This window comes from Larimichthys crocea, chromosome XXII, assembly GCF_000972845.2.
Source record: "Larimichthys crocea isolate SSNF chromosome XXII, L_crocea_2.0, whole genome shotgun sequence".
Classification (NCBI taxonomy): Eukaryota; Metazoa; Chordata; class Actinopteri; family Sciaenidae; genus Larimichthys; species Larimichthys crocea.
Genome location: NC_040032.1, coordinates 14,720,310 through 14,734,394, shown reverse-complemented (window position 1 = coordinate 14,734,394; position 14,085 = coordinate 14,720,310). Strand labels below are relative to the sequence as shown.

Genomic DNA, 14,085 nt, shown 5'->3' with positions numbered 1-14,085 from the left:
AGCTGTCTGCCACCTTCCTCCTTAGTGTTCCCCTCCCTCGTGTTTCTATCTGTCTTGTCTGGGTTTGTGAGTCTGATTACCAAAACCAATCAACCCCCGGTTCAACCTTCCAGACTCTGTCAGATCGTTAAGTCTGCCTAGTTGAAACATCGCTACGGTCAGCGGTCTTCTCTGAGAACGTCACTACTCTGACTGCTACTGTGATTTCTCCCTGTGCCTCAGGAAAACCCTCATCGACTATCCTCCTGTCATGCCCAGCTCTGGGATTCCTGTGGATTCCCTTGGTGTTGTCAATAAACTTTTTAGACAAGACTCAGACTCTGGTTGTTTTTTGTTTCAGTTGGTGTAATTATCATAGTTACCTATGCCCCTACGAGATAATACAGCATTGAAAGAACCAATTTAGCAAGACTGAAGACAGGTGACTTGGCTCTGTCCAAAGAAAACACAGTTTGCCTACCAGCGTCCCATCCAGTGTCAATTTTGTTACCAGGACAGAGGACAGGATGAAGTATTAGCTGCAGCAGGAATATGATCATCACTTCAGACTCAACATCTCTCTCATAGTACCACATTCGCTCGTTTCAATTATATAACAGTAGTGTGAAAACACTGTTGAGAACACATGGTCGCATAAACATGAGTCTGTCCAATGCATGCTGGGAGGCTTTACTTCATACCTGCCTCAGGTATCAATGTACTCATGTTGCTTTTATTTCATAATAAGAGCTATTATTTAGGAGATTAAAAAATTAATTCTCTAACTGCAGATGTGAATTAACCAGCTTATTTTATCCTGATAGCTTGGCCAGCAAAAACATAAAAACTGTATTTAATTATGGAGATGTTTGGAATTAATAACCTGCGGACGGAGATGAGTTTAAGAGTCGAAAAAATTAATTAGTCTGAAAAATGTGTGCAAGTGATTCAATCGGTGATCTGTAGAGCAGAGCATCTTCTAACGAGTGAGCTACTTCTCTGACAATTCCCAGATGAAAGACAAATAAAAGAGGAAATTTCTCATATAGATTTCAGTCCCATCAGCTTGTGTATGGCTAAATTCGGATACAGATAGAGGACTAGAAGTGCGTCCACGTGGCCCAGCCTCCTCCACCTGTATTAGAGAAGTTTAAGAGAGCGTGTGGGCTTCAGCCGAGGCCCGTCCTCCAGCTCTCACACATGCTCACAGCCTCAAAAAAACTCCAAACCAAGCCCCAGCTTGCTCTTGCATTTATGCATGATCTGCACTACCGCTGGTCCCAAGTGCACATTTCATAATTCATACATACTCTACTGTAGCAACTGGAAATGCTACTATATCTGCCTCCACCACTCTGCTTCATTTCATTAGCGAGTCTGACTGCTCCATGTTATACTCAGATTACAGCAAACTTCCCGACCCCGAGAAAACAAACATGTAGCTACAGGACGATTATTAGAAAAGTACCAAATCAACGTCTTAGTTTGAGAGTCAAACCATGCCTCGATGGTTTTGTCTCCGGCTTTTTTCCACACAAATCAAGAAAGAAGTAAATCTCTGCAGGGCTAATAACTAGAGAGTGTTACCACGTCTGGATCACAGTTGCATCAGTCTGATAAAGAATCATCTGTTGCGTGTTAAAGAGCTCAGATTCGGGCCTATCGAGGCTTGGGAAAAGAATGATGCAACTGGACAACAACAGGCTGCGGAGCTCCTTCGTCTTACACGATGACAGTTTATCGTTACACAGAAGGTCGCTAATTAAGCTCACGTCTGTAAATCGCTGGAGCTCCACCGGGCGAGTGCAGCTCGTGTTTAATCATTAACTGTTCTTTCATTAACTTAAATGTGTAAATGACTGTTTCTGCACACAGTAACGGAGTTGTTCCTGTTTTCAAATGGGAGTATAATGAAGTTTTACAAGAATAATGGTCAGCTAGGAGCTACTGTTCTTATTAAAGCCATTACTTATTTATACATGAATGGGAATAAACACGAAACGTAGGAGTGTTATTCTTCTTCTGGTCCTTCTGGCATGATTGGAAAAACTTTTTTTTTTAAATCTAGGATGTTACACTGATGCACAAATTGACTTGAAATGACTTTATTATACATCTGCCTTCCCCCATGTCCTGCTGGGAGCTCCCATATTCATCTTTTCTTCTCACTCAGCTCTCCCTGTAGAGCTGCACATTAGCACGCCGACACCAAACTCAAACTGTAGCAGAGCAGGAAATTAACTTTTTATTGAGGAATATTTTCTCCTCTGCGATGAAAGAGCCGCTGTCCATTTCTAAAACTCAAAAGAATACACATGTGGTGTATTGTTCCGTGAAGTTACGGATCAGGGCCTGACGACTTTAAGAAAACGTGACCATCAATGCGTAAAAGCATTAACTCCATAGTTAACTACATAGTTTCGGCAAGAGGGGAAGAACATATCTCCCTCTAAGACAGCCGACTCTCTGCAGAAACATCAGAAAATCTGATTAGATGCTGCAATTCCCTTCTGACCTCAGGACTAAACGTCTGAGGGGAACGCTGGCAACTCGTGTCCCAAGCATCGGCTAATTTATTAACGTCCGACATGTCTAAACTGTCTAAGAGCTCAGAAGAGTAACGTATTTCAAAGCAGAGATTCAGTGACACTTCCCTTTATATATAGCACTGAATAAGTCTACACACATGGGACGTGTGGATTTTCGTTCTCTGAAGCTGCACGACTCGCTCCCTTGGATCCAGCGGTGCAGTTATGTTCGGGAGCTCGGATCCCAGGAGCTTTATGTTTTGATGTTGCAGGGATTTGTGAGAAGCGGAAAAAGTGGAGCAGTAAAAAAAAAAACTATATCCAGACACAGTGGATATAATATATCAGAAAAATGCAGCTGATTCCATCAAACTAGTATCTCCGCCTCTTTAAAAACCCCCTTCGTTCCTCTACAGAACGCCAGCTTTAAGATGTGAAGTGGAGCTGGATTTACCGTATTAGAGTGTTATTACCGTTAGCCTGAGCTCTTTTACCTGCAAAAACCCCTCCTGTGCTTTGACTACTGATGGGAGACCGGCTCACACGGCTGCGACCGGCTTCCAGTGCATCGAGCCAAGTGAGCCATCATTTATGTTAAAAAATGGAGAAAGGTTCCCTGTTAAATCAATACATAAACTACCCGCAGGATCCACAGTGAAGGCAGTGGAAGTGACAGGCCGCTTAACAAATGGACGGCGGCCTCCCGGAGCCCGCTGACTCAGCAAGCTCTCCCTCGGGTGAAGGAAACAGCGCTCCGTTATGCTGCCCCATCTCCCCCCCTCCTCCTCCCCTGTGCTATCAGTCAGACAGCTCGCTGTGTCTACCTGGGAACTGCTGATCAGAGGCTCTTAAATATCACCAAAGCAAAGAGTATAATTCATAAGAGAGATAAACGCTCACGGCGTCGACACGTTTGCCGCTGCTGGGATTCCAGCCAATATTCCTGTCTGTTGGTACGCGTACATCACATTTTTTGACCATCGGTGGCTTTCATCACGGCAAAGTGTTTTGCTGTGCCCGCTGCTGTGCTATGAGTATCAAATATCAGATATAAAAAGCAGCAGAAAATGATCATACACTGCAGGTAACATCCATCCATCAAGGCTGATGAGATCATAAATCCTTCTCCCTCCTCAGCCAGACTGATTTCCTCTCTACTTCACCTAGATGGGTATAAAATGCAGATCAACATGTTCCCCCCTTCTCTCTCTCTCTCTTTCCTCCTCCTCCTCCTCCTCGTCTCTCTCTGAGCCACTTGTTCTATCCATCATCTAGACAGCTGCTCCTCTGCACTTTCAATTCCTCTCCCGTATGCAGCGCTGACCTCTCGCCCCGCTCCGCCTGTCAACACACTCCCCTGAAATCTTACGTCCAGGAGCTTGTGACAAAATCTACAGACACACGACTTCGACTAGATTGTCTTGAGGAAGGACACACCCTACCTCAAGAGGAGAGCCCCTAAAACATAATAATTAACTTTTTCCCAGAAGTCTACTTTTTAATCATGTGGAAACCTCTGAAACATATAGCGTGTGGGTGGCTGTAGTTCAGGAGGTGCAGTGGCTCAGCCATTATTGTAGGGTCGGTAGGTCAGTCGGCGCCGCCACATGCCAAAGCGCCCTTGAGCATAATGATGACCCTCATAATGCTTTCTTTGGCTTGGGAACAAATCATTGGACTATTTTTAGTACCTAACTTCAGAGTTATTTTAAAACTAAGAAACGTAATTGCTCTCAACTGTAATAGAAAATATATCAGCACTGTGTATCTCATGTGCTGTGTGTATATCAGTCTGAATCGTGTCTGTGCAATAACGCTGATGGACCCTTGTTGTTCCAAACTGTGCCAATAACAAACTCCATCAGCAAAACTGCGCGGTCATTAAACTCGATTGAATTGAATGAACTACAAATCCGATATTCCTAACATTACTGGCAACCATTTTCCAGAGCCTTTTAAATTGATTTCCGACCTTTTCCAGGCAGTCATTGCTTTACATTCATCTCTAAACGGCATGAAAATGCAGAGAGTTTGAACTTTCCTGAGATCACCTGTTGGGGTGATCATCTAACATGTTTCAAGAGGAGGATTACAAGAATGTCGCCTCACAGCAAGAAAGTTCCTGGTTTGAACCTCGGCTGGGGCCATTCTGTGTCAAGTTTTGCGTGGGTTCCCTCCGAGTACTCCGGCTTTCTCTTAAAGTCAAAAGAGTAACTGGTGACTCTAAATTGCCCGTAGGTATGAATGTGAGTGTGAATGGTTGTTTCTCTCTATGATGGACTGGCGACTTGTGCAGGGTGTACCCCACCACTCGCCCAAAATTAGCTGGGACACCACCGTGATCCTGATGAGGATAAGCGGTTCAAATAATGAATGGATTACAAGAAGGATTGCGTGCTGAAGTTCCCTGATGATACAGCGACCGTGCTGATAGGTATCAGAACATACTTCATCGACTGGCGCAGTCTCAACCACCACGTAAAAGCCAGCGAGATGAAGGACATGGGGATCGATTTGAGGAGGAAGACACCGCAGATCGCACCGGTAAACATCCAAGGATTGGATATCAAAATGGTTGGAGGACACAAATACATGGGTGTTGACCTCGACAAAAACTGAACTGGTCGTACAACACGACACGACGTCCTGTACAAGAAGGACCAAAGTCGTCTTCGTTTACGGAGGAGACTAAGATCCTTTGGAGTGTCAAAAACATTATTCTATGCAGACAGAAAAAGACTGATCCAACAGCTGTCAGACTTTAACTGCTGTCTTTAACACCAGCATGACTTTCTTCTATATATTTCTTATATATGAGTAATTTCTTCTGTGAACGAGCTGCTGTGACAAGTGAATTTCCCCCGTGTGCGTCTATCTTACCTTATCTCATGCGCATTACCATGAATTTAAATGGATCTGTGTGAATTTGGCTGTTTCCTTCAATCTCATGAGAGTCAGTCGGAGTATCTTTGAAGGCAGCAGCACGAGCAGCTAACAGACCTTTGACAAAATAAATGAATAAATAAAAGCACCTGTGGTGGATGGGCTTTCTCAAGCAAGTCTCGAGCCTCTGTATGTTGCTTTCAGTGTGTGCTGACATGAACTGAAGCCTGGATGGTAAAAAAAAAAAAAATCAATGTGAAAAATGGTGTTTTAGTTTGATCCTTTAAGAAAACCAGCAGAGGACTGACAAGTCCTACAAACTGAGTATATATCAGCATACCATTATACACCTCTAACTCATTCCAATCAATATTAAAATACATGTAAACACAGTAAAGGTTTAGAGTAGTCTTTAGCTCAAACTCGAGAAACAAAAGGTAAATGTTGGCTTGCGAAGTAGTAAAAACTAGAATCAGGATGCCGCCCATCCATCCCCCAAATCTATCACTGTAACATGCTCCTCTGTATACACACCGCCTACCATTAATTTTGAACACAAGTCACACGGCGGCCTTGAAGTAAACATGCACTGTATGATAATAAGTCAGCACGCCACATTTCACGCAAGACTTGCTGTCAAAGGACCAAACATCTATCTCTCTCTTTCCATTCCCGGAGCCTCCTCCTGTTCTACACTGTAGTTCGGTGCGACGAGTCTATTTATGCGCCTGGTATAAGTCAAGGTGAGCAGACAGCCAAATACAAATGACCACAAATTTATATTAGGCTCGGTCTCGGGGGCTGATGATATGTTTGTCTCATAAAACTTTGCCATCCGCTCTGAAGCAGCCATCTGAGAAACTGTAAAACACGACTCTTGACCTCTCTGTTCTCGTTGCTCCTCTCGTCCGTGCTTTGCTCTTTTCTTTCTATCCGTTCACAGGTAAGTGCACGGACACAACAGGAGGCTGAGTGTAAAGGTCAGTGTTTGGGAAATGGGCCGGAGCTTTTACCCTGCAACACTACAGGTAGAAGTCCTTTTTATGATATATGAGCTGAAAGGAAGCAGAGTTTATTAAAGAGTGTGAATACGGATGGTTTGCTGGGGCAACAACAAAAAGGATATTTATTGAGATAACTCACCGGGTCTCTCTCTCTCTTCTCGTCTAGTGTCCCGCGGCGTTCCCTCCGTGAACCTCTAATTACTGCATCAGTGCTGACACGGACAGCCACCGTACATCACATCAGTGTCTCTTTTGATCACCCTCTGACGGGCGGGAGACATTTTTGTGTGCATGTGTGCATCTCCATCAGTCTGCCCTCTTTTCATCTCGCCGTGTAAAAGCGGCACGGGTCGTGGGTACGTCACATCACTCTGTCTAATCACACTTGCGTACGAGAAGCTCTAAACAGAATGAGGTCGGCGAGAGAGAGAGAGAGAGAAGCCAGACAAGTCCTCTTTTTGTGCAAACTGGGCAGTGGACTCACAGGGGTAGGTAGGTGAAGGGGGGGGAGGCAGCAATACAACATGTGCATTAGACCTCATAACATCATTTATAACAGGCAGACACTTCCACACAAATGGCTTTCACCGCAGAGGTTCGCCATTAGCATTAAAGGAGAGAGGCTGTAAGAGAGAGGAGAGAGGAGCTTTACTGCTACAGTAAATCTAAAGGCGCAACTCCAGTCTGCATCAAGGACGAAAATGACGGCTTGCTGTTCAGTGGAGATTTCACAGGCCTCTGATAGTCTGTTGAGCCGGTGTATTTGTCAGTAAGTGGCATTGACTCCCTCGGGAATGTGTGTGTGTGTGTGTTTGTGTGTGTTTGTTTGTGTTCATTGGACCTTTTGTCCCCCCGCGGCCCAACTCAAGAGCGCAGACCCTTCATTTCTCCCCTCATGTTGTTCAGACAGATAAAGGCCAGACCTTGTCCATCATCTTGTTATTAGGCGGCACACAAACTGGTAAGTCTCTGCCCCGGACCTGCCGTCCTCAAAGTGCCACAGCCAAACACCATCACGGTCCATGTCATATCTGGTTAAAGACAAATGCTTAAAGAACTTAACTCATCTCAGTGCTGTCTGTCCGAGTCAGAAATAAAACGTTCTGGGACTGCAAAAAAAATAAATAAATCGTACTTTCTTTATCGATTAATCTGTCATTTTTTTGTCATTTGATTCAGAAAATGTCTGAAAATGCTGAAAAACGTCCATCACAAGCTCCCAAAGCCCAAGATAATATCTATAAATGTCTTGTTTTGTCTGACCAACAGTCCAAAACATCTATAAATGTCTTGTTTTGTCTGACCAACAGTCCAAAACACAAAGATATTTTTGAAATATCTTTCTAAATGGAGAAAACTTGGCAGCTGTACGCTAAGGCCAATCCAAACTTTTCTCATCTGTTGTTCCCCGTTGGTTGAACGTCCTACCAGTTCCTACCAGATCAGTGTGTGTGCCTCTCTACCTTCATAAACCTCCTGAAGACCTCCAGCTCTTCAGAGAGGACCGCCTCTCTTAGCACTACCAACAACACAATATGAAATACACACAATATTAAAATAGTTACTAAAATCGTTCATAACAGAAACTTTCAAATGACAACGAGCATTATATTTCTCTCTCCCTCTTTACATGAACCATAATCATCAACCATGCATAATTAGATCGCAGTTCATTCTGGTGATAAACTGAAGCGTTAATCACGCCGCTGACAGAGAAAGCGGAGAATGTGCTCACGGTTTTACAGTATAATGTGTCGCTGTAGCTGAAGCGGTTAAGTGTAAAACACAGATTACACTCTGACATTTAAGATGCTTTAAAATCATTTTACTATTTGTGAGTTTTTTTATGTAAAACAACACACACACACACACACACACACACACACACACACACACACTCAGACTCAGACAAATCACTGAAATACGGCGGCGACATCGTTTTTTCCTGTTAACATTTATTCACAGCGACGCTTCTCGAGATATCTACATTAATGAAGGAGAGCAAAGACAAAAACTGAGTCGCAGCCAGACAAAGGAATCATAAGTGATTTTCATTGAATGACTTATCTATCTACTTAAAACTAGTTCTGGCTCAGTGAGTGGTGAAATGACATTTGGAGCATCTAGCAGGGTTTATGCACCAGTAAGTGTTCCTCATAGGTAGCTGGCAATTAGGCATGGGAAAACATCTCCAGTAATGTCTATAATTCATCTTTTTGGCATGTGGGAGAGACAACATGGGCCGATTGTTTTGTCTCATGTGTCAGAGGATTTCAATGGAAGCCAATCACATGTCTTTTTTTTTTTTTTTTCCACAGCCCACAATCTCCGCCTTGTCATGCTGCCATTTTCTGCACAGAGAGACAAAAGACAAGGACGAAACTCAGACATTTTGCAATCAGTGTTCCTGGAGCTCGGCCATGACTCATTTAGGGCTACAAGACGACCTTGACATTCGGGTGGGCATGTAACTGTATGAGAACACACGCATGCCACTGCGGAGGCAGCAAGCGCATACAGTGCAATCCAAGAGCACCCAGACACACCACCACCACCTCCTGTGTCCTACAGAGGCCAGGCTAATCCAGCTCTGGGTGTTTAGTGCTGTGAAGCAGCTGGAAACACACGAGCTGTTAACAAGTTCTGGTGAAAATGTTTTCTGGCAGGCCCCCGTCCTCCTTCACACTTTACCTAGCAGCAGGTCACAGCGTACCTCCTCCAGTGACGCGCTCAACCTGGCAGCCGTCGCACGCTTTCACACTTCCGCTGACCTCTGCTTACACGTATGTACGCTAATGGGCGCATGTACACAGGCGTGCTCGCACAGTGCCACTTCATCTGCTCCGATGGAAAATCACACAACCCGGCAGAAGTAATACGAGGAATAATTTATGCGGAGGACCAGGCGGAACTGTTTTCAATGGCTTTCCTGTTGCAATGGGCTTAATATGTTTTATGGATCACAGAGTTAGATCATGTTTGTTTGCGGCCTTCTTTTACATCTCATAGGTTGAATCTAAAAAGATGCAGCCCTGCCAGTGCCAGCCTGGTGACGGCCCACAACACCAAGCTCCTGTAGTGCCAGCAGCTCTGGATGGCAAAAGCAAAAGCTTAAGAAGCCCTCCCTCCTCCTCCGCCTCCTCATCCTCCACCACTGTCATGTCCACGTCCTCCTCTGGCTCACACAGCATCTGCAGGGCTCAGCTTGTCTTCTCCAGACTGAGCCAAAAGTACACTCTTCCACTCTGATGGGAACCACAGAGCTCAATATGCAGAGATAGTTCATCCACTAAACCCAAACACAGAGTGGGACTAATGGCTGCTGGGGCATATATGTGTGTGTGTGTGTGTGCTGCAGTACAGACATCCCTACACACAGTACTGTTGCCTGAGCACACGCTGCGTGTACTGCACAGGTTTGTGCAGGTTGTTGACAAGTTGAAAATGGAGGGCATCAGCAGAACGACGTGCACATCAGCGAGGAGTGGTGGAGTAATAAAGTGGCTCTGATGAAAACTTAATGGCCCCTTCACCTTTATTAATGGCTGTGGGAGTAGGATGGTGCGCTCGGGTTCACCGCCGGAATAACACGTGCCAGCCTGGCACTCACTAACTCACTGGAAGGGGGGAGCTCATAACAGGAAGGAAGGACCCGCTAATTGACTTGACTGACAAGTGGATAACTTGCAAAATGACGATTGGTGATTTTTAGCCAAATGAGCCTTAAACGCAGCGAGCCACACTTAAGGACACTCGCTGGTTGATGTTTGATGATCTCTACGTACAGTTTGTTCTGTGTTTCTACCTGTGTTTGCAGTTTCAACACCTGTGAAAAGGAAACCCGGTGCATTGCATTCTTCTCTCTTTGCAGATATTTGCGCTACAATCACACAAGCAGCCACTTATTAATATCGCCCTTTCAAATGCTAATTTCCCTTCATACATAAATCATAACTCCAGAGGTGGCTGGTATAGGGAGCTCTCTTTTTTTTTTTTCTTTAAATCCAAACAGCCTGCCTGTATTAACGAACAACGTGCATGAATATTAAGCATCACACATAAAAAAAGTCTTCAAACAAAGACAATTGTTTTGCCTCTAATAAGCTCCCGTATTCCCACAGATTCAGCAACAAACATTTACAGAGTCAATGCCCGACAAACACATCCACACTGCATCATCATGTCATAAAACGTTCGCCGTGTGTGTGTGTTTGTCATTGGATGTAATTGCCACAGCTGTTTACACCACAGGTGGGTGGAGGAGATGCAGCGTGGTCCCGAAAAAAACAGCCTCCCTCGTTCCCTAACCAGGTTCAATTTGACAAACAGAGATGAAATTGAAATTCCTGCTAGTAAAAAAAAAAAAAAGAGAAAGAGGGGAGGCCCCTGATCTGGTGAGCAGCCTGGTACCACTTTCACAGCTTTGATGTGTGTCTGCCATGCTGTGCTGCAGATGCTGCTCTGTATGATACACACCCCCCAGATCAATGAATCATTGCCTCTCACTGAAAACACATCATCCCAAATGCTGGGTTTTTTTTTTTTTTGGAGGAGCATCAGTGTCACAGGCCGGTAATCATCTCGTTGTGTCTGTCCAGTTTGACTGTGACACATGTGGGTGTGTGTGCAGCATGTTAGGTTGGAGTTTCATCATGGAAAACCAAATGAGCATCTGTGCATGCATGGAATAATAGCTGATGGATGAGCAGGTGTTATATTTGCAGCATCTAAACTAGTATTTTAAGTTCAAATTTAAAAGATAAATGACTTTTTATGCATGCATGATCAACTTGTTCTTGATTAAAGGCAGTAATTAGGCTTGAATAGGATTCATTTCTGCTGCCCTGCCATCCATTCATCCCTGGATCCTGCACTGTGCCATTCCCACTTCCCACATGCTCTCATCCATCCACATGTGACGGACATGGGTGTGTGTGTGTGTGTGTGTGTGTGTGTGGTTAACTACCTGCCAAGAGCTGGAGGGGATCTCTGCAAATTTGCCAAGTCCCCCGAAGGTGTAGCATCGGTACATGTGATCCAGAGACTCCGAGCAGTGCCACAGCAAGCCGAAGCTCACAGAGTCCTTGTTGTTGTTGTGGTGGTGTTGGTGAGGATGGTGGTGATTGTTCCTCAGCTGGTCCTTAACAATCCAGGCAGGAGATATGAAGCTGAAACTGCAAACGGCGACCAAAGCGGAGGAGAGGAGCACCCAGAAGCAGCCCACACAGCTGAACATGGTGGCAGCTTGGGGCAGAAAGCCCTGAGACAGACCCAGATCGATCCCAAACCCGGCTTCTTCTTCTTTCTTCTCCCGGCCCAGGAGTGAATGCATTTGGAGCTCACACCTTCAGACTTCAACTTCAGCACCCCTGACCATGCACTACATGAGCAAATAAATCACTGGACATCCGCAGAGGCAGCTCTGTGCGCGCACGGCTGTGTGCGTATGTGTGTGTCCAGAAACATCTGGACTGCAGAGACAAACCACGAACACACATCAGCAGGAGGAGTGATGCTGATACAATAAAGTCAAGTCATCCGCGTCTCCACTCAGCCTGGAAAAATGCCCAAACACACACTGACACACACACACACATACACACACACCAAGATGTTTGGCACACCCAGAAACTGGATGCGCAGTTGTCTCAGCAGGTGGAGGAGCAGTTTGATTCAGATCCCGGAGCCGCTGCTCTCCTCTGCTCCTCTCAAGGCACTTGCTCTGCCTCCAACACGGACAGCAGCGCACTTTGCGTCTCCGAGAAAGAAAAGCGCGTCTGGACAGCGTCAAGCTCACATGGGTTAACACACAACGACTTCCGGGAGTGATTTTCAAAGTCAAAGTCAACTGAGAGAAGATTTGAGGCAGTCCCCTCTGAGCAAAACAAGAAATGTTATTATAATATATTTATATAATTAATTAATAACTGAACCACTTTTAGATGTTTTGCACATAAATTGCACATGAGTTTAATCGCCACGAGAAGTTACATCCGTTTTCCGTGTCAGACAAACATTCTTGCACAACTGTGCGATTTAGAGCAATTAACCTGCATGTCTTTGGACTGTGGGAGGAAGCCGGAGTACCCGGAGAGAACCCACCCACAGACACGTGGAGAACATGCAAACTCCACACAGAAAGGCCCTTTCTTTCTTTCTTTCTTTCTTTCTTTCTTTCTTTCTTTCTTTCTTTCTTCCTGTGAGGTGACAGTGCACCACCGTACCACACCATTAAAAGACCAGTGTGTAGGATTTAATGGCATCTAGTGGTGTAGTTGCAGATTGCAGCCTCTTCACCTCACCCTCTCTTCGGCGGCCACACAAAAATTCAAAAGGCCCCATCTAAAGGTAGTGTTTACTTTGTCTTTTCTGGGCCACTGTAGAAACAAGGTGGACTCAAGCCGCCCCTCACTAAACCCTAACCGGATCATCTCAACTTTTAATTCAAACTTGCCTCAGTCCGACTGACTAAAAAACAGAAAATATCATGTGAAACATTAATCTATACATTTATGGATGACCTGGAATGATGTAACGTGGTGCATCACCCTAATCTATCATAACACACACCCACAACAACATAATCTTATTGATTTCAATAGTCAATGTTGATATCTTTCATCAGTCTGGTAGAATATAGTGCAGTAATATGGTGCAGGAGGGCTGTGGTAGGAAAAGAAAATAGGCACAGCGACAGGTCCAATACTGGATGACAGTATTTATCCAGTTGATAGAGTTGATTATGTTAATAAGCTTCAAGGACGGTGGTTGCAGGGTTCCTCTGGAGCAGCATTGTCTAAATGTTTTCTTACTTGCAGCCATAAAGATCTTTAGAAGGTATGAATCACCTTTACTGAGGTCATTAGGACCATTCCCAAGGTGCAGAAAGGTAAATGAGAAGTCAGATTTCAGGTGTAAAATCTCTGAAATGATCCACTTCTCTCCAGAAGGTCTTGACATGTGGACATGACCTGAAAATTTAGATTTCTGGTGCCAAAAACATGTCAGATTTTTCCTGCAGAAATAGTAGTAGACTGGGTTCCCTATACTTGAAGCCACATTGTTGGCTCCTATCTCCAGCGCTGTCTTATTTTGAAGGCCAAAACCTATTCTTCCGGTGTGTTGCACATTGCCTTTTTTTTTTTCTTAACTTGGCCGCAGGTACTTGTCTAAATCTCAAAGCACCTTCCACTTGGTCAAAGCTTTCACAAAGACATCGAGTTCGTATCTTTGTAATAAAAACATCATATGAAATTATTCATATTATTCATTTTTTAATCTCAAATTTAAATCTTTAATCTCTGCAAAACAAAACACTTCTCAGCATGGACATATATTCAGCAGAAGTGATTATTGTTGCACAGATCTGCGTCAGGTGTTGTCCCTGCTTCTCAGCCAATCAGAGCTCAGGACAGGTTCCTTTATTGTGTTGAGGTGGGCGTTGTCTCTGCTCGTGCAGGTAGCTTCAAGCTGAATGTAGTATTTAATTAAATATTTAATCATACTAATTAGCTGTAATCATTTCTCTTTAAATCACACACAAATGTAACAAATGTACTTGCAGAGTTGATATTATACCGCACCTACAACACTGAGATCTTTATAACACTGACATGGTAAATAAACTGTACTTTGGGTTGGACTGTACTTTTACAATTTGTGGATGTTTATGTACCTGTAGAGAAGCTTAT

The 14,085-nt window shown here is 44.3% G+C and overlaps 1 protein-coding gene across 3 annotated transcripts in view; it reads right to left on the bottom strand.

Annotated features, from left to right (window-relative positions):
- Nucleotides 1-12,179, bottom strand: part of lhfpl7 (LHFPL tetraspan subfamily member 7) — a 96,083-nt gene extending 83,904 nt beyond the window's left edge. For all 3 annotated transcript variants that reach the window (XM_019259528.2, XM_027273883.1, XM_027273884.1), the window contains exon 1: nucleotides 11,361-12,179. In XM_019259528.2, the coding sequence (XP_019115073.1) occupies nucleotides 11,361-11,726 (366 nt within the window). In that variant the 5' untranslated portion in view covers nucleotides 11,727-12,179. The remainder of the gene's footprint in view (nucleotides 1-11,360) is intronic.
- Nucleotides 12,180-14,085: the final 1,906 nt, after the last annotated feature.